At 42.6% G+C, this 21,761-nt stretch overlaps 1 protein-coding gene across 2 annotated transcripts in view; it reads right to left on the bottom strand.

Moving 5' to 3' along the window:
• Positions 1–18,561, bottom strand: part of GSTO2 (glutathione S-transferase omega 2) — a 23,337-nt gene extending 4,776 nt beyond the window's left edge. Inside the window, exons 1-4 of one of the 2 annotated variants that reach the window (XM_011977517.1) lie at positions 18,503–18,561; positions 18,117–18,225; positions 15,035–15,257; positions 13,626–13,727 (exon numbers count right to left, since the gene is read on the bottom strand). In XM_011977517.1, coding sequence (XP_011832907.1) covers positions 13,626–13,727; positions 15,035–15,257; positions 18,117–18,225; positions 18,503–18,536 — 468 coding nt within the window. In that variant the 5' untranslated portion in view covers positions 18,537–18,561. The remainder of the gene's footprint in view (positions 1–13,625; positions 13,728–15,034; positions 15,258–18,116; positions 18,226–18,502) is intronic. The other variant, XM_011977518.1, reaches the window with a different exon arrangement.
• Positions 18,562–21,761: the final 3,200 nt, after the last annotated feature.

Genomic DNA, 21,761 nt, shown 5'->3' with positions numbered 1-21,761 from the left:
AAATAGTTATTTCTTGTACTCAATTTAAAGCAAGTCCCTTCCATTTACTCCTCTGAAAAAATGTTAGGATAGAGGCAGAGGCAAAATAAACTGACAGTCTTAACTACCAATGTCTTGTCTTTCTTAAGTGTTTTATCATCAGAAATGGAATGAGAAATGGGTGTTAGATCTAGATCCACTTAGCAGTAGTTATGTTAATATCCAATCTGTCCTTTTAAAGAATTCTATGTTGAGTTCTCCCACCAGATTATATATCACATATAAAGATACAGCCAGGCATGGTGGCTCATGCCTGTAATCCCAGCACTTTGGGAGGCTGAGGTGGACAGATTGCTTGAGCCCAGGAGTTTGAGACCAGCCTGGGCAACATGGTGAAACCCCATCTCTACAAAAAAAAAACTAACTGGGCATCGTGGTGTGTGCCTGCAGTCCCAGCTACTTGGGAGGCTGAGGTGGGAGGACCACCTGAGCCTGGGAGGTAGAGGCTGAAGTGAGCAGTGATCACGCCACTGCACTCCAGCGTGGGTGACAGAGTGAGAGCCTGTCTCAAAAAAAAAAAAAAAAAAAAGATATCGGTGGTCGGGCACTGTGGCTTACGCCTGTAATCCCAGTGCTTTGGAAGGTCAAAGTAGAAGGAGCTCTTGAGGCCAGGAGTTCGAGACCAGCCTGGGGCACATAATGAGACCTTGTGTCTACAAAAAATAAAAAAGGTAGCCGGGTGTAGTGGTGCCCAGGAGTTCGAGGCTGCAGACAGCTATGATCGCATCACTGCACTGCAGCCTGGGCAACACACACAGCAAGACCCCATCTCAAAAGACAAAAAAAAAAAGATATTGGCCATTCTTAATGTCGAATAGCTTCCCTCACAATGGCATTCCTCACTTTCAGAACCACTGTCTTTTGTATGAGCAAGCAAACCAAAATAGCCTTCTTAGAAAATGTTTTTCTTCAAAGACCCCAGATATCCCCTATAAGGCTCCTACAAATGGCAGGCGAGGGAACTGAGGCTCTAGCTTCCAGGCCTCAGATTTTTTGAAAACACTGACACATTTTCAATTCAGGCTTAAGAGTTCAAGAGGTTTGTTGGGAGTCTTTAGTACAATAGAAGAGCTCCTTTCTAATGCAAACATGGTACCTTCCCCAGACATGTAAAATTACTTCCCCTTTAGCATGCTAGATATTTTGCAGAAAGGTGTTTGACCTTCTAGAATATTAGAAAAATCTATTTTAAAATTTTCTGTTCTCCAATTCACTGAAAAATAAGACGACGGACGCGATGAGAGGTAACGAGCGAGCAATGCAAATGAAGAGGAAGGGACTGCTTGGTAGGACGGGGGTGCACTGTTCCAACGCCCTGCACGCGAGAAGCGTGGCTGGAAAAGCACCTCATCTTCTGCGAGGGCCCTTCGGGCGCCCCCAGAGGGACGAAGGAGAACGTCAGCGTTTTGAGGTGCGCCCTGGAACACAAGGGGAAGGAGGAAGTGCGTGGGGCTCCCCCTGGTGGCCATCAGTGCGAGGCGCATCGGCCACGGCTCCCCAAAAAACGTTCAACAGGAGGGTGAAGAAATCTGCAAGGTTTTTGCGAGAGAAGCAAGATCATTAAGAGAAGCGAATCCCAGAATCCAAACCAGGCATTCGAGAGAGCTCCAGTCTTCAACTCTTTGGTTCAGCCTCAATAACTGAGCTTCAAACATTGAAGCGGCCACCTCACCTTCATTGCCAAGAAATCCTGGGCCCCCAATCCCGAAACAGTATGGTGGCTCCCAGTGGGGGCTGCTGTACTTGCTGGAGGAGGAAGAGTTTTTCCTCATTAAAATCGTTCTGAAAATGCAGAAGCCATCCCCTACTCTCTGCCCCCCAAAAAACCAGAAGCCATCCTCCACCCTCTGCAGCCCCTGAAAAGACACACAGCAACACTCCAGAACATCAGCAATACTGGCCCTTTTCCAGAAGCAGCGGAAAAGTACTCAACTCCAAGGCAGAAGTCTTTTATTAATATTTTTATTTTTTGTGGGCACATAGTAGGTGTATATATTTATGGAGTACATGAGATATTTTGGTCCAGGCATGCAGTGTGAAATAAGCACATTATGGAGAATGGGGTATCCCCTAAGCATTTATCCTTTGAATTACTAACAATCCAATTACACTCTTTAAATTATTTTTAAATGTGCAATTAAGTTATTGACTATAGTCACCATGTGGTGCTATCAGAGAGTTGGTCTTATTCATTCTTTCTGCGTTTTTTGTACCCATTAACCATCCCCACCTCCCTGCCAGCTCATGCCACCCTTCCTAGCCTCTGGTAACTATCCTTCTACTCTCTCTGTTCGTGAGTTCAACTGTTTTGATTTTTAGATCCCACAAGTAAGTGAGAACATGTGATGTTTGTCGTTCTGTGCCTGGTTTGTTTCACTTAACATGATCTCCAGTTCCATCCATGTTGTTGCAAATGACAGGATCTCATTCTTTTTATGGCCGAATAGTACTCCATTGTGCGTATGCACTGCGTTTTCTTTTTTTTTCTTTCTTTCTTTATTTTGTTTTGTTTTGTTTTGTTTTGTTTTTGAGACAGAGTGTCACTCTTTCACCCAAGCTGGAGTGCAGTGGTATGATCTCAGCTCACTGCAACCTCTGCCTCCCAGGTTCAAGCAATTCTCCTCAAGCCTCCTGAGTAGCTGGGATTACAGGCATGCACCACCATGCCAGCTTATTTTTGTATTTTCAGTAGAGACGAGGTTTCACCATGTTGGCCAAGCTGGTCTCGAACTCCTGACCTCAAGTGATCCGCTTGCCTTGGCCTGCCAAAGTACTGTGATTACAGGAGTGAGCCACCACACCCCACCTGTACCACATTTTCTTTATCCATTCCTCTATTCATGGACACTTAGGTTGCTTTCAAATTTTAGCTATTGTAAACAGTGCTGCAACAAACATAAGAGTCCAGGTATCTCTTTGATACACTGATTTCCTTTCTTTTGGGTGTGTACTCAGCAGTGGGATTGCTGGATCCTATGGTAGCTCAATTTTTAGTGTTTTGAGGAACCTCCAAACTGTTCTATAGTGGTTATAATAATTTACATTCCCGCCCCAGTGTATGAGGGTTCCCTTTTCTCCACATCTTCAACAGCATTTGACATTGCCTGTCTTTTTAATAGAAGCCATTTTAACTGGGGTGAGATGATATCTCGTTATAGTTTTGATTTGCATTTCTCTGATGATCAATGATGCTGAGCACCTTTTCATATGTCCGTTTGCCATTTGTGTGTCTTCTTTTGAGAAATGTCTATTCAAATCTTTTGCAGGGCAGAAATGTTTTGAGTTCATAAAAGATAAATGGAGGTTCTTAAGATTTCAAATCTCAGATCCCTGCTAAAATGATATAGCTGAGGCTGAGCTAACTATGTGATGAACCAGTTCCCTGTTAAACAAACCTAGGGTGTAGAACAAACCTAGGGCATATTTAAGACCATTTTCTCCTCTGGGAAGGAGACTTAGAGGCAGGACCTGCAACAGAACGTGCTCCTCCTGCTGCCCATCAGTTATGACCTCGATTCTCCATGAAGGTGCAGAATACAACTTGTCAAAATTTGGGGATTAAAGGACCACTCAAAATTCTATGCTGGCATCCTTTTAATGAGCTTAATTCTTATCTTCAAAATATATTTGTAGGGCTGGGTGTGGTGGTTCACACTTTTAATCCTACTACTTTGGGAGACCAAGGTGGAAGGATCGCTTGAACCCAGAAGTTCGAGACCAGTCTCGGACGGTCGGAGAAATCCTGTCTCTACAAAAAATACACAAAACTAGCCAGGCATAGTGGTGCCTGTAGTCCTAGACACTCAGGAGGCTAAGGTAGAAAGATCACCTGAGCCCGGGAGGTCGAGGCTGCAGTGAGCCGTGATCATGCCACTGCACTCCAGCCTGGGTGACAGAGTGAGATCCTGTCTCAAAAACAAAAACTAAAACAAATCACAATATATTTGTAAGATAGTGTGGGGGAAAAGCTAGGAGGGTAATGCTTGACCAGTCAAATGTCTATAAAGTGATTGGTGGTGGAAGAAAATATAAATGAATATTTATCAAGTCTCTGAAGTGGGGAGAGGACTTCCTACACATAAAACAGTGGAGGAAATCATAGCAGGAAAGCCTTACAGCATAATACTTTCAGATGCTGTACTTCCATATGCAAAAATATATAAGCCAAACTAAAAGTCAAAAGAAAACAAAAATGTGTTTTAAAACCAGCCAAATATCTTTTCTATACAAGGAACGCTTTAAAAGGAACTTTTACAAATCAACAAGGAAAATTAGTAAGATTCAGATGGCCAGATAGGCAAAGCCCCTGAACTGAACAGACAAATTTTACAAGACCAGGAGCAAGAGATGACATACTTCAGGGAAAACTTCCCATTTCCCTGGCAATCAAAGAAATATGCATTAAGTCAACAATGAGGAGCTACAGTGTATCTCCACAGCAAATATTATTCAACAAACAAATATCTTTTTGAATGAACTCTCCCCCCTGTGAAAAGGAGATAAGGCAAAGAGCATTTTCACATACTGCTGGTGAGGGGCAAACAACACAAGTCTTCTGGGAAGCAATTTAGCGAAATACAGCCCAAGTCTGCAACGTGCTCATTATACCCTTTGATCTGGTCATGCCATTCCTGAGAGTCCAGCTTAAGAACATATTCTAAAATACAGAAAATGCTTCTTAGGCAAAGAAGCTGATATTCCCTGTAGCACCGTTCAAAACAGTAAAGGACTGAAAACCATCTAAACACTCCTAATTAGTGTACTGGATAAATAACTTTATGGTTTATAAACATGGCAAAGTATGCAGACATTAGAAGTGTTTTTGGCTGGGCGCAGTGGCTCACCCCTGTAATCCCAGCACTTTGGGAGGCCGAGGCAGGAGGATCATGAGGTCAGGAGATCGAGACCATCCTGGCTAACACAGTGAAACCCCATCTTTACTAAAAATTCAAAAAGAAATTAGCTGGGTGTGGTGGTGGGCACCTGTAGTCTCAGCTACTTGGGAGGCTGAGGCAGGAGAATGGCGTGAACCTGGGAGGTGGAGCTTGCAGTGAGCCAAGATTGCACCACTGCACTCCAGCCTGGGCAACAGAGCAAGAATCTATCTCAAAAAAAAAAAAAGTGTTTTTTCTACTTTTAAAGATTACATATTTAATACAGAAATACATTCCCATCATTTAAAAAAAATCAAACACAGAAAATAGTGTAAAAGGCAAAATCTTCCCTTCACATCCCTGCCCTTAACCACTTTTCTTACCCACCCCAATTCTAATCAGTCCCCTTCCCAGTGTGAGACACTACTGGGAGGTGGATGTGTTTCTCTCTAGATACTTTTCTAGCCATTTGTTTACATGTATGCACACCTGCATGGTTCAGTTTTGTTTTCTTCTACTAAAATGGGATCATACCAGCTGTATTACTGTGTGATTCATTTAATATTTCTAGGCAATCTTTTAATGTCAGTACACAGATTTACCTCATTCATTTTCAGCCGTTCCACAGAATTCCACAAGACAGACATGATTTGCTTAACCACTCACCATCTAATGAATATTGTTTCCTAATTTGTCATCATCACAAATAATGCTGCTGCTCTAAGAAACACTCTTATACATGTAAATAAGCATTTATAGAGTTTATAAAAATTCTATAATTTTTATAAACAGGTGTGGTGGCTCACACCTGTAATCCCAACATTTTGGGAGGCCAAGACAGGTGGGTCACTTGAGTCCAGGAGTTTGACACCAGCCTGGGCAACAGAGGGAGACCCTGTCTCTACAAAAGTTAGATAGAAAACTAGCTAGGCATAGTAGCACACGCCTATAGTCCCGGCTACTCACGAGGCTGAGTTGGGAGGCTCCCTTGAGCTCAGGAGTTCGACGTTGCAGTGAGCCATGATTGCACCCTGCATTCCAGCCTGACAACAGAGTAAAATCCTGTCTCAAAATAAAATGGCAGGGGGTCTAGGGAATATTTGCATCATAATAGTAATCAAGTTTCAACTACATAAAATATACAAAACAGAAAAGGACAGAAAACAAAAACAAAAAAGTCCCCAAGATTGTAACAGTGGTTGTTTCTGGTAGTGGGATTATATTTTTTCCCCTTAGTTTCTATGTTTTCCTGTACTCTCCAAATTCTCTCTAATGAACAAGCACTACTTTATAATTGGAGAAGAGTAAAAATAATTTTTAAATAATAAGAATAATTATTATTCTATTATTTATGTGATGGGAAAGGGTATATCAGAAGGCTATTGAAAGAAGTATAGCAAATATTAGTTTATCTAGAAAGCAGCTGTCAGAATTGGATGATGAATGAAGTAACTGAACTAGCAACAGCACTAATACACTTAACCAGGCATCCTGAGTCAGGGATAACCCATTCCCAAGTGTGAAAGAATGGTGGTTACAACTAAAATGGCATGTTAGTAAACATGCTAAATCAGCTAGCAAATCCAAGAGAAATCACAACATATGTTCATGCAAAAACCTGCACAGTGTTCACAACAACATTATCCACATTGGTTCCAAGAGTGGAACCTTCCCAGATGTGGATAAACAAAATGTGTGTATTCACACATGGAATATTATTTAGCCATAAAAAAGAATGAAGGATGAACCTTAAGAACTTTATGGTATGTGAAAATAGCTCATGAAATGCTACACGTTGTATGATTCCAGTTATATGAAGTGTCTAGAATAAGTCAATCCATAGAGACAGAAAGCAGATTAGTGGCTACGTATGGCCAGGCGGACTGAGAAGAAATGGAAAATGATAGCTTACGAGTGAGCAGTTTCTCTGGGGTATGATAAAAAAACGCTCTGAAATTAAATAGTGGTGATAGTTGCACAACTCTCTTAGTATACTAAAAGCCAGTGAATTGTACACTTGAAAAGGGTAAATTTTGTGGCATACAAATTATATCTCAACAACTTTGTTATTCAAAATAGCTAGTAATAGTGAATTTAGTTTGTAGACATGTTAACTTAGATGATAAAAAATTTAGCCTGTAGTCTGCTATATATAAAAGGATACAGAAAATTGTTTTCAGTGACCAATTAACCAGGTATAAACTTTTTTGCCTTCCTTTCCTGGTGCTATCGAAGGAGAAACAATTAAACAATATATAAATAATTTTGCCACTGGAAATTAATAAAAATTAAGAAAGAGCAAAAACAAAACTAAACCAAGACAATATAATCTAACTTGAATAAATGTCTTTTTTGATGAGAAGAAAGGACAGACTAAAAATTAAGATTACCAAGTGCAGTGACTCATGCCTGTGATCAAAGCCCTTTGGGAGGCTGAAGTGGGAGGATCACTTGAGCCTAGGAGTTCAAGACCAGCCTGAGCAACACAGTGAGACCTCGTCTCTACAAAAAATTAAAACAAACAAAAACAAAAACAAAACAGTTGGGCATGGTGGCCTGAACCTGTGATCCCAGCTACTCGGGAGGTTGAGGTGAGAGAATCACTTGAGCCCAGGAGGTTGAGGCTGCAGTGAGCCGTGATTGTGCCACTGCACTCCAGCCTGGGTGACAGAGTGAGACCCTGACTCAAAAAAATAATTATAACAATAATTAAGATAATGGAGGCTGGCTCGGTGGCTTGAGCCTGTAATCCCAGCTACTCGGGAGGCTGAGGTGGAAGTATTGCTTGAGCCCAGGAGCTCAAGACGACAGTGAGCCATGACTGTGCCACTGCACTCCAACCTGGGCAACAGAGAGAGACCCCCATCTCTAAAAGAGGAAAAGAAAATAAAGTAATTAAAAAATTAAGATTATGGGTGACATTTAGAATCAATAAAGTACTTAACTACAGAAGCTCCTGGGTGATACACACATAATTTATGCAAATTCCGCCTCATGCAAACTGCTACACATAAGGCATGCAATCAAATTTGGCAATGCGGGAAACTCTGCATGGAAATGCAAAGTGAAGCACCCGAAGGCAGGTGGTTGGATGACAAGAAGCAAAATCATAAAGTGCCCTGTGGCCGCCGGCAGACAAAGGCTTCAGTTGCTGGGCCAGGTCTCATCCCTCAGTGCTATTTCAGCATTATTTATGTTGTCCCCTCCCTGCTCTTCTTTATGGAGCTCTGATGATGATGAAGAAAGGACTAAGCAATAGTCAGCGTGCAGAACCAATTCATAAGCCACGAACACTTTCTAGATTTAAAGCAAAACTCCAAAGCCTCAAGGAAACATGACCAAATCCTACTTTTCACTGCACTTGAACTTGATTTGACTATTTCCATAATGAAAATATTTTTGGAAGGCACAGATGAAAAGTGACACCAAGAGGTCCTGCCACATTCAAATCCACAAAGATCAAAAGAAGCCTGGCTCAAGTCCCATTCAGAAATGGGAAAGTCAATACCTGAAAAAGAATACAACTAAAAAATGTGTGCTGCTTAGATTAATGATTCAGTAAAGGCTAGAAAATCTGCGTGAAGACATAAAGTACAGCAAGACAAGTGTCGTAGTTTTAAAACTCATGCCAACGTTCAGAACAGGAAAGCCAGTGAGCAGGCTGCTAGTTTGATAATAAAAGTGGCAGTAATATATCTCAAAGAATTGTAAAAGATAATAGAGAAAAATGCGGTTATATAACAAGCATAATAAATGTTTGATTTTGATGGAACTTAATTTTTTTTTTTGAGACAGAGTCTCACTCTGTCACCCAGGCTGGAGTGCAGTGGCATGATCAAAGCTCACAGCAGCCTTGACCTCCTGGACTCAAGTGATCCTCCGACCTCAGCCTCCCAAGTAGCAGGGACCACAGGTGTGCATCACCACATCCAGCTAATTTTTGTATTTTTTGTAGAGACGAAGTTTTGCCATGTTGTCAAGTCTTGTCTCGGACTCCTGGGCTCAAATGATCTGCGCGCTTAGGCCTCCCAAAATGCTGGGATTACAGACATGAGCCACTGAACCCACCTGAAACCAGATTTAAAAAACAAACAAACGAACGAACAAAAAACAAGCAAAAAAAACCAAACAAACAAACAAAAAAAACTTCGAAAGTTAGACAAGGCAGTTATTTCAAAAGAAGAAAGTGTCAGAGTTTAAGGCCACAAAAGGTGAACTGACCTTTTGTTTGAGGATAACATAGCAGAAGATTATACATGAAATCTTGGCTTGCTTATCACTCAGAAAGACAATGAGTATTTAAAATATTTTTAGCTCACAAAAAATCCTGACTTTGCAAAATCATGTGAAAGAGTTGCATAAATCAGGGGATCATCTCCATTAAAATTATTCTGACAAATTTCAATTTCACTAGACTCTCCTAGAATAAATATATTGGCATTTAAAGGAACAGATCACATAATTCAAGTTCATTGGTCATGTTTTCAGATTTCAATGTTTCCTACATTGTAGTTATAATTCTTTGTTTGTTTGTTTGTTTTCGAGACAGGGTCTTGCTGTGTCACCCAGGCTGGAGTGCAGTGGCATGATCATAGCTCACTGCAAGCTCAAACTCCTGGGTTCAAGAGATGCTCCCGCCTCAGCCTCTAGAGAAGCTGGGACTACAGACACACGCCACCATGACTAGTTAATTTTTTTATTTTTAGTAAAGACATGGTCTCACTGTGTTGCCCAGGCTGGTCTTGAACTCCTGGCCTCGAGTGATCCTCCCTCCTTGGCCTCCCAAAGTGCCTGGATTACGAGTGTGAGCCACCACGCCCAGCCATAGTTACAATTATTGCTAACAGTCTATGGGACAAAACCACATTCAAACCTGTTAGAACAATGTGGAATACCCGGTGTTCCTTAAATAGCATCAGTGAAAGCTACCTACACCAAGGCTGGTTAGTGAAAGCTACCTATACAGAGGCTGGTTAACAATGGTGTTTCTGGGGCTCAGTTATTGAAGATAAAGTGAAATTTCTTATTCAATGACATGCTGGAGCTGCCCACATCTTTTGCCAGCTCTTGAGTTTAGAGATAGCACATTGGTAGCTCAAAATTAGCCTTGACGGAAGTATTTACACCACCCAAATCAGCAAATGCTATAAATCAGTGCTTTTTCTTTTTCTTTCTCTTTTAAGAGAAAATTGATTGTTAAACATTTATCACCACACCGCTGATGACATTCCTAAACTCTCTGGTTAAAGCTCCTAGCCCATAAAACCATTCCAAAGGTCCAGTAGAGACCATACGTTGCTCTTCTAAGCTCTGCCCACATATGAATATCCCATCAACACCTCAAATTTGACAAAATGTGTCCTCCCTCAAACTCTTAGTGAAAAGCATCACATTTACCAGCCACAAACTTGGAAACCATCCTCGGTAACTCCTACTCCTTCCTCAGATTTCATCTCATCTTAGTCCCTCAAAATCTCTCTAATTAAACCTCCCTCTCCAACCCTCTTTAGTGGGGCCCTCTTTGTCCCTTCCCAGTCCTTGCTCTTGGCCACTCTAATCCATCCTCTATACTCTTGCTGGGCTGAACATCTTCTTTTTTTTTTTTTTTTTTTTTTTTGAGATAGGGTTTCACTGTGTTGTCCAGGCTGGAGTCCGGTGGTGAAATTATAGCTCACTGTAGCTTCAACCTCCTAGGCTCCGGTGATCCTCTCACCTCAGCCTCCCAAGTACATAGGACTACAGGGATAAGCCACCATGCCAAGCTAACATTTTGTATTTTTAAAGAGATAGAGTTTCGCCACATTGACCAGCGTGGTCTCAAACTTCTGGGCTCAAGTGATCCTCCCACCTTGGCTTCTCAAAGTGCTGGGATTATGGGCTTGAGCCACTGTGCTCAGCTGCGCTGAATACTTTTTCTTTTCTTTCTTCCTTTTTTTTTTTTTTTTGAAACAGAGTCTCACTCTGTTGCCCAGGCTGGAGTGCAGTGGCGCAGTCCTGGCTCACAGCAACCTCCCCATCCTGGGTGCAAGCGATGGGCTGAATACTCTTAAAAGCATGAAGGAGTATACCACTCTCCTGCTTGACAGGCTTCAATTACTCACCATCAACTCTGAAATAAAGTACAAATCCCCAGGCACAGTGGAAAAGGCCTTTCAGCGTCTGACTCTGGTCCACCCTCCACATTCGTCTCTTATCAATCACTCCCTCGCTGGCAACCCCTCACTGGTTACTGTTTGCCAAACACACCAGGCTCTCGCCCTTGTGCCTCTAATTCATCCTAAGAGTCAACAGAGGCATTATCTACCCCCACAGACCAGCCTTCTCGTATGCATGTCTCCAGCCTAGCACTCAACACACCCAGGTTTTAAATGGGCTTAACAGCCTATCTCCCCATCCAGGCTTTGAGCCCCTTGAAGGTCTTTAATATTTTTTATTCCTAGTACATAGTTCTGAGCCTTTACAAAGAGGCCACTCCAATTTGCAAAACAGGACTAGTACCATTTGTAACTGAGAAGGTTGTTGGCAAGATTCAATGAGATGATGTATGCAAAGTATCTGCAGCATGATTCATGGCACAAAATACTGGTTCACTTGCCCTGGGAAAGACCCCCAACTGAAGAACTGTATCTCCATCATAACCCTATACTTTCATCTAGCAATCTATAATTTAAAAAGTTCACCCATCATCCAAATGGAGGTAGGAGGGAAATGGATGAAAATGTTTCAATTACTGTATCTTTGAATTCAAAGGTTTTTTTTTCCCCCAGCTCCTTTCCCTGGTCCAGTATTTGTTTATCTGTGAGAAGGTAACCAGGCATGATGGGGTCCATTCAGCTGATCTTTGAAATAAAGACTATAAATTCTCTAGTCACAAGATTTTTTGAACTTCTTTTTTAAAGCAGCAGTTCTCCTTTCTCCCCAAATGCCATCTTCTTAGACTTGAGGTTGAACATGGTGGTTAAAGGCAGTGCTGACCTGAGTGAAGCAGTGTCTGGAACCATCTACCAGGCCTCCACTCGCTGGGAAGTTGAGTGGAGAACCCACTGCAGAACCCAGACGCTCTGAGGAACGCACATTTCAAAATAATCCCTCATTTTGCACACCGGAAAACCAAGGCCCAGAGAGGTACAGAACATTGCCCAAGGTTCTGGAATTTAGTAAAGCCAAGCCTAAGATCCAAGACTGTTTCCACCACATCATACGGCCTCCTTGGGGTCAAGGCCACAGTTGGTGACCTCAGGACAAAAGACTGACATTTCCTACACACGACCATTCGTCAACCATAACTTAACTGTACAAATCTGAGATAGGCAACTGGAAATATCAATACATTTAATCTGTTTCCACTTGATAAAGGTCAAACAGAAGAGTATTAATAACCAGTCTTCCCTTAAGGGGAAAAAAATCGTATTCTCTGACTGCCAATAGAGGAACCACCCACCCACAAGGTGAATTTATTAGTTTCTGGAACAAAAGAAACAATGGGAGTAAAAGAACTGCCTTCCAGATTATTCTAGAAGTATGGGATAAGTAGTTCCATTACTGCCGGGTTAATGAAGGATCTACTGGCAAAGAGTGCTCCTGCCACTGCACCCACTTTCCCCTTCTTCCTTAATTACAGATCCCTGATTTTATTCAGGGTAACCCAGCTAAAAGACTATATTTCCCAGCTTTCCCTAAGATAGTCATGACCCTGCAACTAAGTTCTGGCCAGTGAAATGTAAATAGCCATTGGGTAGAATTTCTGGTAGGATTTAAAGCCCTTAAAAGGGGCATGGCCATTTGCCATTTTTTTCTTTATATTCTGCTTTTCAGAGCCTGGAACTTGGATGTGATGGCTGCAGTGACAGCAGCTATTTTGTTATTTTGAGGATGATAGCCTTGTACTAAGTTGCACTAAGGATGACAGAGCCCATAAAGAGAAAGAGCTTCAGTTCCTGATAATGTCATAAAGAAGCCATCAAAATAGGCCTGAATTGCCTAGCTGTGACTTTTTTTTTTTTTTTTTTTTTTTTTTGAGTCAGTCTTACTTACTCTGTCACCCAGGCTAGAGTGCAGTGGTGCAATCATGGCTGACTGCAGCCTTGACCTCCCAGACTCAAGCTATCCTCCTGCCTCAGCCTCCTAAGTAGCTGGGACTACAGCTATGCATTGTTATGCCTGGTTAATTTTTAAAATTATTTTTGTAGAGTAGGGGTCTTGCTATGTTGCCTAGGCTGGTCTTAAACTCCTGGGGCTCAAGTGATCCTCACGCTTCAGCCTCCCCAAGTGCTGGGATCACAGGTGCGAGCCACCGTATATGTGACAATAAGCCGTTATAATATGTGAGAGAATGTTACATGACACAGTAAACCCTTACAACATGAATTTACAGTAGTTAGACTCCAGCAGCCAAACACAATCCCTAACCTTTACAGACCTTGACCTCATTGGCAGAAGCTACAGAAGCCATGCAGAGATACTCAGGAAGATGGGGTGACTCTAGGAAAGGAAGTAATTCATGGCATGTCCTCCCCAACTCCTCATCAGATTTTCCAGAATAATTCCAGAGCACGTTAGAGGAGGGCAAACATGTAATCAGATGATCAGAAGTCTGACTTATCAAAGGCACAAAGAATAAGCCTGTGACGGCCGGTGTCAGAGTGACCAGGTTAGCAACCCTGCCTGGCTTCCTCCATTGTAGCTGACCAGGAGAGGGACCCCTTTTTGTACCTCTTCCAGGTTGCAGAATTCCTGACGCAGGGCTGCCTTCAGATCAGTGCATTCTCTCCCACATCTCAATGCTACCAGGCACTCCTTGGTCAAATGTGGGACCTAATCAGAGGACACAGGTTCTCAGTGGAGAAGTCTGCAGAAACTTCCAGTTCCTGCTCTGCTTGAAAAGGCAGCAAAGCTTTATAACTCCAGCCTAACAGGGCAACACCCACATCCGACCCCCAGCTCCCTGTGAGGGGCACTAGGTTATGTCTGTGGTTCCAGGATAATGTCATATCCCGGACATATCCCAGATTCCTAATGAGAAGTAGGAATCTGCTTCTCACAGCACTCTGGGAAAACAGGGTGCTTTAGGAGGCTTTCTCCAGTGCTCCTTACTTGATCAGCTGCTTCCATGCTATACATTCTTAGGTGGGACACTCAACCTCTCTAAGCCTCAGTGTTCCCATCTGAAAAATGGATACAATAGCAGTACCCACTTCAAAGGGCAGTTGGATTAAATGAGTTAGCTCCTACAAAGTAATTAGGACAGTGCCTGGCACATCATAAGTGGTTGATATATGTTAGCTGTTAATCTCACTGAAGTTTTTTAAAAATTCCTTTTCAAAGACATCATCTTAAAGTTTCTCCATTCTTTTTTCTTTCATTATCAAATCTGCCACCATTTATCTATTCTTCACATTTCCTGGGCAGCAGGCACTCTTATGCCTCTAAAGAGCATCACTGGCCAGGCGCAGTGGCTCATGTCTGTAATCCTAGCACTTTGGGAGGCCGAGGCAGGCAGATTACTCGAGGTCAGGAGTTCAAGACTAGCCTGGCCAATATAGTGAAACCCCATCTCTACTAAAAATACAAAAATTAGCTGGGTGTGGTGGCATGCGCCTGTAATCCCAGCTACTCAGGAGGCTGAGGCAGCAGAATTGCTTGAACCCAGGAGGCAAAAGTGGCAGCGAGCCAAGATCATGCCACTGCATTCTAGCCTGGGTGACAGAGAGAGCGAGACCCTGTCTCAAAAAAAAAAAAAAAAAAAAAGAAGAGCATCACCTTCTATGCGTAATCGTCACACTCCATTACTTTTTACCTGAAGTTGGGGAAATTGTCCCTTTAAGGATCACCAGTTTTCAGTTCTTTCAATATTCCTGCTTCAAGTCACATGGTCATTGCCATGTCATAACCATACCTCCTGAGCCTGCCAGTTGAAATGGAGAAGCACCTAGCAGTTAAGCCTTTAACTTTAATATCAGTGGCCATGCTCTACCCTAATTCCATGCTAGCTAATCTCCTGAGGATCACATGGTATCAAAACAAATCAGTTTCACCAATGATTTGGCTTTAAAATGGGTTGAGGTTTGGGAAAGACATGCAAAGTAAAATAGAGTGTGAGTGGCTTTTTAAATTGAATATACCTTACAAAATAGCTCCAACAACATCTTTTGGCGAGCTCGTTCATATGGGTCGTGTGGAAATAGCTTCCTTCCTGGATAAGCATCATCCAGGTACTCACAAGCGATCACAGATTCATAGATCAGTTGACATTGGCTGGTCTCCAGGACAGGAATGTGGCCAAAAGGGTGCTTTGTATAGTACCATTCAGGCTTGTTTCTCAGGTTAATGTTGACAACTTCATGTCTTAAAAAGCAAAAGGAAAACAAAAATGAGAGGCATCTGCAGGCAGGCACTCTTCTTGAAAGCAGAAGCAATCAGTTTAAAAGTTAAAATTTGCTATTAGTTTTCTAAGGTTTAAGTTTTGTATAAAATATATAACATCATCATCTTCCTTCCGGCAGTGAGATGTGTTGGATGTTTTCTATGCCTTATCTCAGTTGTTCCTCATAATTCCCCATGAAGTAGGCTCACCTCATAGGAAAGAAGGCTCAAGGAGGTTGAATCTCACACACAATGCCACCCACTAAGAAGTAGTAGAGCCAGTCGGGCACGGGGCCTCATGCCTGTAATCCCAGCACTCTGGGAGACTGGGGCAGGCAGATCATCTGAGGTCAGGAGTTCAAGACCAGCCTGGCCAACATGGCGAAACCCCATCTCTACTAAAAAATACAAAAAATTAGCCGGGCGTGGTGGCAGGTGCCTGTAACCCCAGCTACTCGGGAGACTGAGGCAGGAGAATCACTTGAACCTGGAAGGTGGAGGTTGCAGTGAGCTGAGATCACACCCCTGCACTCCAGCCTGGGCAAGAGAGACTCCATCTCAAAAAAAAAGAAGTAGTGGAGCCAAGATCACAGCCAGACAGACAGACTCAAGAGTTCACACACTTAACCATGGCATGAGAGAATTTAGTACATTTTACAGCTTGAAAATACAAATCTGATATTAACAGGTCACAACAGAATATGGTAAATGTTAACAATTAAGAGCATGAGTTTTGGCATCAGACTGAACAGTCTAGCTTGGGACCTTAACCGAATTCCTAACCTCTCTGTGCTCAGTGTCCTTAATTATAAAATGGGGCTAAGAATTACACCCATCTCTTGGTACTGTGGTGATCAGGTAAGTGAATATGTGTAAAGTGTTTAGGACAGTGCCTGGCACGTAAGCATGCAATAACTTTTTAATTCTTCTTCTAATTATTAGATGTTCAAGTAATACTATTATTTAATGTTCACATAATAATACAATCATTATTTAGATAACTATAAAGTTGCCAGAAGCATGAACATATGTTTAAAAAGATGAAAGGAAACAAATGGGAACATTCGTTGCTTAGTCTAGGAGATTGTCTTAAAACCTACAGCAGAGGCTGGATGAGGTGCCTCACGCCTGTCATCTCAGCACTTTGGTAGGCCAGGATGGGAAGATTGCTTGAGCCCAAGAGTTCGCAACCAGCATAGGCCACATAGAAAGACCTAAAAAACCTAAAGCAGTGAGTCTCAACTAGAGGTGATTTTTGGCCTCCTTCCCAAGGGACATATCACAATGTCTGCAGACATTGTTTTGCTGTCACAACTGAAGATAGAGGATAGGGAAGGGGGACTCTACTGTCATGGGTAGAGACCACAGATACTGCTAAACATCCAGCGATGGATAGGACAGCTCCTATCCCACCTCTCCAACAAAGAATTATCTGGTCCAAATTGTCAACAGTGCCAAGGTTGAGAAACCCTGCCCTAAGAAAATACATCAGCTCCTAGGCTGATAATTTATCACCAAATGGGCAAACATCCTGTTGTTGTTATTTTCCTCAAAAAACAGGTAACCTTAAGGTCAACTTAATTTGAGCAAAAGGGAAGAATCTGGAAATATAGGCCCTATATACTCAACAAGGTGGATTTACATAATTTTATTCAAAATATCTCTATATTAGTCTTTGTATCTCTCTGACATAAGTCTGAAACTCTGAAGTCACCCCCTTGTGATGGACTCTCCGAGACAAGAGTCAGGAACCTGGAGTGACACATTCTCAACACTCTAGCTTGGAGGCCAGCTGTATTATGCAGTCCACATCCCAGCAAAGCTGCTCTGCCCTCCAGATCCAGACCCGTAGGAGCTGGTCTTGCAAACTTCCTTCTGGAAGAATCTATACCCATTTCTCAAGTTTTCAAGGTGTCTTGAAAACTTCCAGACACCTCTTGATAGCAATTCCTTTTATTTCATTGTTTGGAAAGATTTGTTCATTCATTTAACAGATACTTTTTGAGCACCCACTATGTGACAGGCTGTCTCCTAGCTCATGAATAAAAGACACAGAGTTCCTACCCTGGAGAACTCACATGGGTGAAGGCGACTGGGGAGGGGAGATGGATGAACAAATAAGAAAATGCTGGACGCAGTAAGTTCAATAACGAAAGGAAACAGGCCGGGTGCGGTGGCTCAAGCCTGTAATCCCAGCACTTTGGGAGGCCGAGACGGGCGGATCACGAGGTCAGAAGATCGAGACCATTCTGGCTAACATGGTGAAACCCCGTCTCTACTAAAAAACACAAAAAACTAGCCAGGCGAGGTGGCGGGCGCCTGTAGTCCCAGCTACTCGGGAGGCTGAGGCAGGAGAATGGCGTAAACCCAGGAGGAGGAGCTTGCAGCGAGCTGAGATCGCGCCACTGCACTCCAGCCTGGGCAACAGAGCAAGACTCCGTCTCAAAAAAAAAAAAAAAAAAAAAAAAAAGAAAGGAAACAGAGGTGACCTAAGATGCCTGGGGTGTGGTGGGGGAACTACCTCTGTGGAGTAGTCAGGAGAGGCCTCAGTAGCCTTGGCTGCGCCCTTAAACATTCTGGGAGGGAACCAATTCACCAGTCCCCTCATTCAGATTCCTCTGCGCTGGCCTAGAAGTTACAGGACTCGGAAAAGGGCTCCGCATTTCAGTAGGGCCCGCTAAAAAAATGCCCGCCCTTTGCTAATTACTTGTTGACTTTGCCTCCGGAAAAAAAGGACAGGGAGCCCCTTCTAAAATCTGAGCAGATGCCCAGATGCTAAACATTCCCGGGCTCCTGTGAGGCACTGGGTTTGCTCGGGGGCTCTGGGTTTTCGCTTCTCACCTGATGTCTTTGGCCTTGAGGACGAGGCGGGTCCTGTGAGAATAGGGGCAGAACCTCATGCTGTAGATGCGGATCAGCCCCTCCGGGACTGGCCCTGGGGGCTGGCTTCCTGCAGAGCAGCGATGGAGGGGGACAGGGAAAGGAGAGGCTTAGTCAGCCCAGTGAGGAGGGAGCTCGCTCACTTGCCCGGATCCCAGGATGGCTGTGGGAGCTCCAACTCCCAAGTCCCAGAGAGGACAGTGCTGCACGTGGCTTTTCTTCAGGAGAGCCCTCCAAGTCCCTTCCTGCCCCGCTGGTCTGCAGGCCAAGGCCAGGCAGTTCCACCGAAGCCATCATTTTCTGTCACGCGGCGTCCCCAGCTCGCGGACCCCATGGAGAGCACTCACCTTTCCCCAGGGTCCTGGTCGCATCCTCAGACATGGTCTCCAGCTGTTTGCGCAGCTCCCGGAGCTCACGGTCGCCGCCCTGTGGCTCCCCACCGCTGCCGCAGGGTCCAGAAGCAGCTGCGCTCTGGAGCGCACCTCTTGCCCCAAATTTAATTTTTGAACTACTGGGCTCCGGCGGGGCAGAGGGAAAGCGATCTGGAGCAGGAGCTAGGATAATTTAACCTGGGGAGACATCGCCCCAGATTTGGAAGCCCGAGAGTAGGAGCTGGCAAAAAACAAAACAAGACAAAATAACACCTGAAACGCTCCCTCTTGCTCTGAACATGTGCTTAAAGCTTTGGAGGGGCCTCCTCTATATCAAGCATTCCTCAAGAATGGGCATTTAAACTCCAACATGGATTTCAAAGGAGTTTAATCAAAATCGACTAGGGTAACGCTGACTTTTTCTTTTCCATTCTGAATCTCTTGCATCACTAAGACAATTGGCCACACCTCTGTAAGTACAGCTTTAAAAAATAATAAGGCCAAACATTCTCATGATACAGCAACTAGGAAATAAAAAGTTATTGGTGTTGAAATCTCACATACGCTGGAGAGTCAGTGCCCGCTAGACACCTAGACACCTTTGGTGTCTAGACAGCTCACATTTTGCACCCTAGACACCTCAGTTGCCTCATCCCAGTCCTGTCCCTACTTGTGAGGTTTTACCCAAGCTCTGAAAAACCAGCAATGAATAAAATTAAGATACCTGGAGGCAAAGAACAATTTGTGAGCTCCCCCACTTCCCCGGCATAAATTTTTGAGAACACTCTTACTAGATGCTAAGGATACATTGTATCAGCCCAGCCATAGGGGCCACTTGCACAGCTTTTCTGTTTATGTGAGATAATGGAGGTGGCTTTGGCTCTGATGCTGATAAGCTGAGATCTTGAATTTCAGCAGGTAAAAAAATAATTCCTTAAATTTTCCAGAATTGGGCTGCTGTGGGAATTGCTTGTAAATTCATTTGGTGGCAAATGACCTTCAGGTGATGAAGGAAAGAAAAATATTTTCTGTGTCTCACTCATACTGACTAAATTATTTCCAAAGATTACCTTGATTCCTACAATTGCTCTGTCAGGCAACTCATATTATTCCTACTTTTCAAAACAGAAAACAGCTTCAGAGAAATGAAATTATTTGCCCAAAGTAACCAGCTAGTAGGGTTGAAGAACTTAAAAAGTCCAAAGCTTGACACGTTGTCTTGACCTTTAAAACTGGTAACAGTGCTGGGAAGAAAGGATTTTAAGTCCAGGAAAAGATATAGCATATAATGGCTACTCAACAAATAATAGTTGAATTTAAATATCTTTTATTAAAATGACGGAGCCTAATTATGTAGCTTATAAATGGGTACTGTTAGGCCTTTGGAGTTCCAGTCTATCCAGAACTTCTTGGTTAATAATAGTGTTAACATTTTTTGCTAGTGAATAAGAATCTTTGCAAATCTTCAGAATAGTGACTCAACTACATTTTTTGCTGTCATTCAATGATTTCATGTGACATAAGCTTAGATAATAATATGGAAAGTATTAACATTTTACAAGAATTAGGGAATGGCAAAAATGTTTGAATAAATATTCTCTGAAAATAAAAAGCATATATGTCAGCAAGAAATCTGGTGTTGGAGAAGACATATTGGTTCCTGGCTTGCTAAGCTGACTTTTCATTTAGGAAGATAGAGAAAGTAATAGAGTAACTTCTATTACTTTGGAGCTAATTCTGATCAAGAAGGACAAACTGGATGGAAAAATAGAAGCAAGAAACATAACCATGTCATGTTAGAGCTCCTGATAGATAAGATGACTTCTGGGCATACACATGTACCCCTCATGTAAACAAAGCAGATTTCAAGACAGTTGAGAAAAATATATCCATAGCCTAAAAAAGGCCATAAGAGGAATGCAAAATCTCAAAATCAAAATAAATTTTACTAATAACTATTTGGTGCTTCATGTGTATTGACCCAGTTAATTCTTAAAATAGTCCCATAAGTGGGCCAGGTGCAGTGGCTCATGCCTGTAATCCCAGCACTTTGGGAGGCCAAGGCGGGCAGATCACGAGGTCAGGCGATTGAGACCATTCTGTTTAATACGGTGAAACCCCGTCTCTACTGAAAATACAAAAATTAGCCAGGTGCGATGGCGGGCACCTGTAGTCCCAGCTACTAGGGAGGCTGAGGCAGGAGAATGGCGCGAATCTGGGAGGCGGAGCTTGCAGTGAGCTGAGACTGCACTACTGCACTCCAGCCTGGGCGACAGAGCAAGATTCCGTCTTAAAAAAAAAAAAAAAAAAAAAATTGTCCCATTACTGTTCTATTTTGATTCACTTTAAAAGATGAGTAAACTGAGATTAGCACAGTTAAACACTTCTCAACTAGTAAGTGGAAGAGGGAGGACTAGGAACCCTGGAAGTTTGACTCCAGCGGCAACAATCTCAACCAATATCTTAGTCTTTATCAGATGCAATGAACTGAATGGTTGGCAAATGTTTTTACAAATATTAAATATTTTAGGCTTTTCAGGCCATCTGATCTCAACTATTCAGTTCTACACTTGTAGTGTAAAAACAGCCATCGAAGATAAACAACCAAATGGGTGTGGCTGTATTTATGGACACACTGCATTTGAACTTCATATATATATTTTAATAGCCTTTATTTTAAAAGTTTTAGATTCACAGCAAAATTGAGCAGAAAATAGAGATTTCCCATATATGCTGTGCCCCCGCACATTCAGTCTCTCCCACTATCAATATTCCAATCAGAGAGGGATATTTATTATAATCAATGAGCCCACATTGACATATTACCACCCAACATCCATAATTAATATATTAGGGCTCACTCTCAGTGGATTTCATATAATTTTCACATATCACATTGTGACTGGTTTTTTATTCAACACTTTAAAAATGTAAAAAATCATTCTTAGATATTGAGCTATACAAAAACCAACAATTGGTTGGATTTAACCCAATGGCCTTAGTTTGCCCATCCATGGTCTCTGAACAATGGCCAAACTGGGAATTCCATTTGTAAATTAAAAGGTTCCTGGATCCACCTTTCTACTTTGCCAGATGAGGATGATTTTCCAAGTTTTGTTTCTTCATTCCCACCTTTTAAAAGAAACTAACTCTGAGAGTTGGGAAATGTTTATGAAAAGTATATCTGTATGTGGGAAATCAAGTTCTGAAATGCCAAGTTAATTTGGTAGAGTCA

The sequence above is a fragment of the Mandrillus leucophaeus genome, unplaced genomic scaffold, assembly GCF_000951045.1.
Source record: "Mandrillus leucophaeus isolate KB7577 unplaced genomic scaffold, Mleu.le_1.0 Scaffold18, whole genome shotgun sequence".
NCBI classification, from domain to species: domain Eukaryota; kingdom Metazoa; phylum Chordata; class Mammalia; order Primates; family Cercopithecidae; genus Mandrillus; species Mandrillus leucophaeus.
The sequence above is the reverse complement of the archived record's forward strand: the minus strand, read 5'-3'. Positions and strand labels throughout refer to the sequence as shown.